This window comes from Cottoperca gobio, chromosome 11 (genome assembly GCF_900634415.1).
Source record: "Cottoperca gobio chromosome 11, fCotGob3.1, whole genome shotgun sequence".
In the NCBI taxonomy this organism is placed as follows: domain Eukaryota; kingdom Metazoa; phylum Chordata; class Actinopteri; order Perciformes; family Bovichtidae; genus Cottoperca; species Cottoperca gobio.
The window spans coordinates 19,365,612-19,373,943 of record NC_041365.1 but is presented as its reverse complement, the minus strand read 5'-3'; the positions used below and the strand labels follow the sequence as shown (position 1 = coordinate 19,373,943).

Below are 8,332 nucleotides of genomic sequence, written 5' to 3'. Positions count from 1 at the left end.
ATTAGCTGCTCTGCACTGGCTCTCGGTAAAATACAGAATAGAATTCAAAATCCTTCTCCTGACTTACAAATCAATTAAAGGTCAGGCTCCAGCATATCTTAAAGATCTCATAGTACCTTATAAACCAACTAGAGCATTACGCTCCCAGACTGCAGGGTTACTTGTGGTTCCTAGAGTCTCTAAGAGTACAATGGGAGCCGGAGCCTTCAGCTATCAAGCTCCTCTCCAGTGGAACCAGCTCCTGGTTTGTGTTCAGGAGGCAGACACACTCTCCACATTTAAGAGTAGGCTAAAGACTTTCCTTTTTGATAAAGCTTATAGTTAGGGCTGGCTCAGGTTTGCCCTGGATCAGCCCCTAGTTATGCTGCTATAGGCTTAGACTGCCGGGGGACACCTCCCTGCTCTCCTCCTTCTCTTCCTCTCTCCTCCCCTCCCTCTCTTCTTCTCCCTCTCTATCTGTATGCATTTATGTAAATGTATGTTACTAACTCATCATCCGGGGTATCATCCCCGGAGTTTCTGTGTCTCTCATGTGGCAGGTTGCCACTGATAAAGTTTACGTCAGGATCATGAATCGTGGCTGCGCCTGCTGCCCTGGTCCTGCTGGACACCGGGAAGCCTTATTGACATTTTCCTGGATTCATCCAAACTTTCTCTTTTTCAACACAACATAATTTCTGTCACATGTTGTATTTGTACTATGCTGTTTATCCTGTACACACGACATCTATTGCACGTCTGTCCGTCCTGGGAGAGGGATCCCTCCTCAGTCTCTCCCTGAGGTTTCTTCCATTTTTCCCCCTTTAATTTTGGGGTTTCTTTTAGGAAGTTTTTCCTTGTGCGATGCGAGGGTCTAAGGACAGAGGGTCTAAGGACAGAGGGTCTGAGGACAGAGGGTCTAAGGACAGAGGGTCTAAGGACAGAGGGTCTAAGGACAGAGGGTGTCGTAACCTGTACAGTCTGTAAACACTGAGACAAATGTATAATTTGTGATATTGGGCTATAGAAATAAATTTGATTTGATTGTTTAATTGTAGCGTCAGATAAATGTAATGTAATGTTTCTTTAGGAAGAAGTTTTACCTGTTGCTCTTACTTTTAGAGCTCTCTTTTTGTTATATTTCTTTCTTTGGGTTGAACAGCACCCACAGGGGTCAGGAACCTTTTTGGCTGGGAGAGCCATAAAAGGCAAATCTTTTTAAATGTATTTCCTTGAGAGCCATATATTTAATACACTTGAGTTTTAAGTATAAGTATATCACTATCCAAGTACTAAAAGCGCTATCATTTTTCCCCCTACCATTGTCTGTGCACAATTTAAGTCTTTTCCTGAGGAGATACATTGTGAACATGGCGGTGCGATGGTTGAGTCGAGGGAAAGTGCTGAATAGATTTTTAGAGTTGCGTGAGGAAATCTGCCAGTTTTTGGAAAGCAAAGGGAAACACAGCACAGATCTCTGGGACGATGTGAGCTGGCCTTTATGTGCGACATAACGAAGCATCTCACTGTTAAGCCTCCAGCTTCAGGGCCGTGTGATCACGGACATGTATGATGCAGTGAGAGCGTTCAAAGCCGAGCCGAACAAAATAAATGCGTTAACATTGTATTACTGACCTTCCAGATGACAACATTGAACTCTCTAAGAAACTGAAACCAGACATCTGATTCCTTACAGACCTCTGTGCATCCACTAAGTTATTTCATTATTGAATAGTAATTTGCTGCCTTTCCAAAATAAATGTGTTTGAATGGCAAAAGCGTTTTTTTGGCTTCGTTTAGTGGGGGAAAGAAAGTAAGAAGAAAAAAAAGGTATTTTGGTTTCTGGGGTAAATCCAAACTTGCTCCTATTTGTTTTACATACAAGTGAAAACAATAGCAAGTAAATTAAGTTTATATTGTATAAAATGTTAACAGGTAGTTCACGTGATGCTGAAGTGTTTTACTTCTGCATATTCCAACCTGTCCCTTGCTGCCCAGTGTTTCCACACACACGCACGCACGCACGCACACACACCCTTTTGATTTTATGACCTTTTGAAAATAGTTGTTTTTTAAAATCTCTATTAATTTTATAACTATTAATTTGACAACTTACCTGACTGCTTTCCCCACTTTGTCACATTCCACGAGCCGGTTTGTGACACCTCTCATGTTTGTCTCTAGGTTTGGAGAAAAGGTGGACTGGAACAAGAAGAAGTGTTGTCATATCTGTAAGACTGGAGAAAGCAGGTCATTAATATTTTCTGTAATGAAATTGATTATTTTTAATTGGATCTAAAATAGAATCAGACTTTAACGCGTCATTTGACAAAGGTTTTGCACTTCTCTTAGCTGAAACAAGAGATGGCAGCAGCTTACTTACACAATTTGTGAAACTGGTTTAAATGTACTGCATAGGGGATGGGATATTTTTGTACCAAAACGCCATTGACTACAAAACAGATGTTAAGTGTTGTGAAACTATTACATTACATTACAGTTCATTTAGCTGACGCTTTTGTCCAAAGCAACTTACAATAAGTGCAAATAATCATGAGGATATAACTCTGAACAGCAAGAATTTTAACTATCTATTAACTTCAAATAGGTACAATCCTTTAAGTGCAGAACAATAGCTTCAAATAAGCAAAACAAAAGTGCAACATATATAAACAATAGAATATGAATTCAACCATTAGCTACAAATAAGCCAAACCAATATAAGTGCAACATACAAAGAACTGTTTTCTTTCTATCTTTTTTTTTTTCTCATTCGCCGAGGTGCAGTTGAAACAGATGAGTTTTCCGTCTGCAACAGAAGGTGTGAAGACTGTCTGCTGACCTGACATCAATGGGGAGGTCGTTCCACCATTTTGGAGCCAGGATAGCAAACAGGCAGGTTTGTTTGAGGGGAATCTGAGTCCCACTCGCAGTGAGGGAGCAGCGAGCCGATTGGCCAAACTATCTGTCTGGGTTTCTCAAAGTTTTACTTTTTTAAATGAATGCAGTAAAAGTGTGTCTTATTCCCATAAGAGGTGAAATCATCAAACTTAAACTGCAGCCAAAGGGATAAATAAGCCTTGTTGTGTGCCTCACAGAAATTCACAATAGTTGCCATTAATCTTAAATGATGTGATGCTAGGACTTCTTATATCAACATAAATGAACATACGTATGTTAACACATGTTTACAGTACAGTTGGATATTGACACAACCTTGTTTTGCTTAAAAGCACCAAAAGATAAATAAATAAATAATGTTTTTCAATTAATACAATATTCTGCTCATTTCTAAAATCAAAGTTTGGTATTTGTTGTATTTCATTTGAACCAAACTTAAAGTATGATCACATAACAATAATCAATTATGTTCAGTTACATCCTTCAGTTTATTACAAACATTCAAAATCAACAAATTTGGAGATTTTAAATTGTAAAATTTGTAATTGTAAAAAGTAACTAGCTGTCAGTTAAATGTAGTAAAGTAAAAAATAGTAGAAGTAGAAAGTTTAAAACGGAAATACTCAAGTAAAGCAGACCTACCAGTAGCCTACCTCACATTTGAGTACAGGCCTTAAATCTTCTTAGTTACGTTCCACCACTGCTCTGAGGTTTTCGGTTAATTACATATAAAAGGGAAATAATGTAGTTGGAATCATCTGGGGATATTTGAAGTTGTAATGTAATGAATTAAAAAAGATATAGTACTTTGTAGATTTAAGACTAGTAACAGTAACTAAGTACCTTTACTCAAGTACTGTACTTAAGTATAATTTGGAGGTACTTACTTTACTTGAGTATTTCCACTTCCTACTACTTTCTACTTCTACTCCACTACTATTCATAGGCAAATATTGTACTATTTACTCAAATACATTTTTTAAAATAACTTTAGTTACTTTGAAGATTCAGATTAATGATGCAACATATAACCAACAAATCATTTATCATGTGTTATTATAGGTTAAGATAAACTACCCAACAGTTCATATTGTAAAAAACAAAAAGCTTCAACAGCTGCAACATTAAAGTAATTATAATCCAATATTACAATATATATTATTCTGAAATGGGCCGTTGTGCAGAATGAGTAACTTACTTCCACTTTCGGCACTTTAAGTATGTTTTGATGCTAATACTTTTGTACTTTCACTGAGTATTTATTGTGATATTACTACTTATACTTAAGTAAAATATCTGAGTACTGCGTCCACCACTGGTATTTATACACCCAGTCCAGCAGGTGGCGCTAAATCCACATGTCTCATTCAATAGTGAAATGATCAGTGCGCATGCTCACAGACATTAACCTGGAAGTGTAGCTAGTAAACAACAGACCACGACGCTTCGGAGAGCGAACTTCTCCTGTTTTTATCCTCACGCTGCCGCTAACATGTCTAAGATCGAGATGCTGAGGCTGCTCATCAACCAGCGGCTCACCGTGGCCGCTGAGGAGATCTTCGGGGTGTTCGGGAGAACCATAGCCGAGTACGAGGAGGAGATCTCCCGCTCCAAGCTGGAGATCGACCGCCAGGGCCGGCTGCTGGACCTCTCCAGGAAGCCGCAGATATCTTTGCAGGTCAACAGCACAGGTGAGAAACGTTACCGGATGTACCTGAAGGGTTCAGCCGCCCACAGCAGTGACCGACACACACACTGAGCGTTTAATGAAGCTGATGTAGCAACTATAGTAAGTATCTGTTCCAAGTCACAATAACGCAACTGTATAACGTGCCATGTGTAATGCTTTTCCAATCTTTAACTGCTTTAAGGTTGCAATGTAAAGGAATATGTTCTTAAATCCAGAATTAGCGTTATTGGCAAAGTATATTTGAACACACATAATTTGACTCTTCATTGCTCTCAATGTACTTCCACAGAAATAGACATACAGGTAAAAACGAGCTCAACAAAGCTGGACAAATAAAGGCAGAGAATAGACAGACATGTATGTGTACATAATAGATGTGTATATATATACAGAAATATATAAAATGTTTCTGGAAATTGTTGACAAGATAATTAGTACAAAGGGAAGAAAGAAACGATTGGGTGGATATAGGTTTAAGGTGACTTTATTGTCTCCCATGGGAGAACATTTTCTTTGAGATAGGAACATTACAATAAAACACAATAATTAAGAACATGTGTAAACATCAGCCAGAGACAAAACAACCTCCCAATTAATGGGAGACATCCATGGCATTCATCTCAAAGCATGCAAACCTGGTAACGACTACAAAAGATGACATTTTCTGATGTTTGATAATTAGCAAAGGCTAATTACATTAATAATAATTTAATACATTTTTTAAAATGACCATTTAAATAAACTAGTGCAGTGCCCGTTCGAGATGTGCTCGTGTCACTGCTTATTGGGTTTTAAAGTGAGTCAACGCACACGTTAACACGCATCATGAGTCAATACAGTCAAAGCCCATTGAAAGTGTCGCAGCACACACACACACACACACACACACACACACACACACACACACACACACACACACACACACACACACACACACACACACACACACACACACACTGCATTGATAGTTTAATCTATAATAATATAACATCATTAATTAGTTGATTTTATATTTTCTATCAATAATTTGAATCTTCAAAGTAATTAGAAGCTAATGTTGTCAAAAATATAGTGCAATAAAAAGTACAATATTGGCTTCCAAAATGTAGAAGTAGAAAGCAAAACGGAAACACTGACGTAAAATACTTGAGTAAATGTTATGTTCCACCACTTTATACTCATATATTCCATTAGCACTGCAGTGTCTTTATTGCATATGATCCCTTATTATATATTCTGTAAACATTAACATGGAATCATTGTCACTGTCAGGAAACACAAACAGATCTCAGTTTTCAACATGTCCTGACTTTCTTCTCTGTTGTGATTGGCAGCTCTCTGTGAGCAGCAGGAGTGGAGCTCCAGTCTAAGTGAGCCCACACCTCCGCCCATCAAAGAGGAGGAGCTGTGGCAGGATGAGACGTCTCAGACGGCGGAGCAGAACGACGTCAAGTTTGTGTTGTTCCAAAGTGGCGACGTGATAAACGACCACCAGACCTCCTCGCTCTCAAAGCTCCAGGACCTGGACGACTTGGAGCCGGACCCCCAGCCGGGCACCTCGGTCCAGCAGAACTGCTCAGAGCTCGAGGAGGACGCCCCTGAGGCTGCAGGGAACAGCCAGCTAGACTGTGTCGACCTGGACGCGTCGCTGTCTGAGGTGGTGGACTCGTACATTTGCACCATTTGCGGCCGTGCATTTGCTCAGCGGGGCCACTGGGCCAAACACGTGCAGGTGCACCGCAAGGTCGAGACCAAAGTCGACAAGTCGTACACGTGTGACATTTGCGGGAAGAGACTCACGCGGTTTGACGGTTATCAGAAACACTTGAGGATTCACACGGGTGAAAAGCCTTACTGCTGCGATGAGTGCGGACGCAGATTCAGTGACAACTCGAATTACAAACGACACATCCGCACACACATGGGACAAAAAACCCAGCAGAGCTGAGGCTGTTGGACCAGCACTCACATTTACACTGATGTGTTGAGCAGGACGGACCGGCAAACCTTTGTCGGAGGACGCTTCATGCACATGACGGCCAATCAAATGTCCACTACGTTATTGCCCTTCCTCCACACATTGATGTTTTTCATTTTATTTAATCTGCATTGTTTGTTTTTAATAACGACACCTCTAAAAAACGTTGCTAAGTAAAACCCAGAACAAATGATTAGACCGTGTTCTGGATTTAAAAGGTTTAAAGTTTTGCTTTTAGTTTGCTTGTTTGTCATTGAAACTGAGCGTTTCCCGAGAGGATAAATGTTGGGCCACCAAACATCTCACATTTTGTTGTGCTGCTAATAAACAAGAGGAGATAGAACAGCATTTTAAAGCATCAACATTTCATTGTGGATACATCAATGAACAGGAAACTTTGAGTTTTCATATTTATCCACGTTTGTGTGAGCATGGACCAAGACGAGGAAGAAGAGACATTTATTGTATTTTTATATCTAAGAGACATTTATACACTGGAGGAAGCAGTGATGTTGCACTTTACAGACACATCAAACATATCATGTCACGGTCAGTTTGATGTCAGTTTAGATTTATATTTGACTTGTTTGTGAAAGCCTGTGTCCACTAAAGATCTTTTACAGTTTTTTATCACAATGGTCGTGAGGCAGTGCTGAAGGCAGATCTACATGGAAGCATTCAGGAGATGTGAGGAACATCAGGGTGTCCTCAAATAAACATGGCTGTCAATAATGCTTCCACAGGACTGTCCCACATGTACTGACGTAATAAAATCAGATGATTGAAAAGGTATTTTCATGTTCCTCCCATTGTTCCAAAGCTTTATGTTTGAGTGGTTCAGATATTTACACTTTCCAAGAAATGTTTATATTCTCATGTATTTACGATCTCATGATGTCACTCATTTTAGTAAATAAAGTTTTCCTTGACACTAGACTTTGGAAAACTAGACATATTGAAGACTCGGGAACTATAATGCTTCTCTTGATCGTTGGCTGTCAGCTCATCTGTTTCTGCAGCATCACTTTTCATTTGGTGACGTGCTGAGAGGAGGTCTATATGAAGGCCATTGTATTGATTAAAACATTAGAACTACACGTACAGCTGACAGTCCTTACATCCACCATCTCCAAGCTGTTGAATTCTATTCAGATGTTCCTTCAGGTGAGACGGAGTTTGTGGCTATTTATCGTCATGTTGCTGTATTTATCCTCTATCACATAAAAACATGTCGCTATTGATACTTATCTTTTCAAACGAATATAAACAAAACAACTGTGGAAATATCATTTTGACAAAGTGAGGATCTAAATCATTTTGTTCTTCTCAAGCTACTTGTACAGTTATTACTACATGACACTAGTTATTTCACACCAGCAGATGGCAGCATTACACTTAATTTAAAACGGCTTTGTGGTAAACCCAATATAACGGCATATTCAGCAATATGTTATCTCAGTATCTTCATTATTCATTCATTCAGATGATATAAAACCCTGCAGCTTGGCAGAGAGTCACAGAATTACAGTTGATACATTCAAAATATTTAGTCTGGATAGATTAACTTTGATACGTAGCAACACCCTGCACAATGTCCTTTACAATACGAGAGTACTCTGTATACAAATAACCCCAAAGCATTGTTCCACTCTTACCTACATGTGAGGTGAAACTCAGAAGAGAAGCATTGTAGCATTGGATGCTGTTAGTGTCGGGAGGAATGGAAAACTAAATCATATCCTTAGATTCATTTGACAAAAATGAAAATTGGAATGAAAAGAAAA

General features: G+C 39.2%; 1 protein-coding gene across 1 annotated transcript; it reads left to right on the top strand.

Moving 5' to 3' along the window:
* The first annotated feature begins 4,069 nt into the window (after positions 1-4,069).
* LOC115015728 (zinc finger protein 79-like) lies at positions 4,070-7,584 on the top strand. Its single transcript, XM_029443259.1, has 2 exons — positions 4,070-4,571; positions 5,905-7,584. The coding sequence occupies exons 1-2, from the start codon at positions 4,373-4,375 to the stop codon at positions 6,516-6,518; spliced, it is 813 nt and encodes a 270-aa protein (XP_029299119.1). The 5' UTR covers positions 4,070-4,372; the 3' UTR covers positions 6,519-7,584.
* The last annotated feature ends 748 nt before the right edge of the window (positions 7,585-8,332 follow it).

What these genes read in the sequence shown, in the direction of transcription:
- LOC115015728 (XM_029443259.1), top strand. Translation starts at nt 4,373, where the DNA reads ATGTCTAAGATCGAGATGCTGAGGCTGCTCATCAACCAGCGGCTCACC. An exon ending in TTTGCAGGTCAACAGCACAG is followed by an intron (nt 4,572 to 5,904) that starts GTGAGAAACGTT and finishes TGTGATTGGCAG; the next exon opens with CTCTCTGTGAGCAGCAGGAG.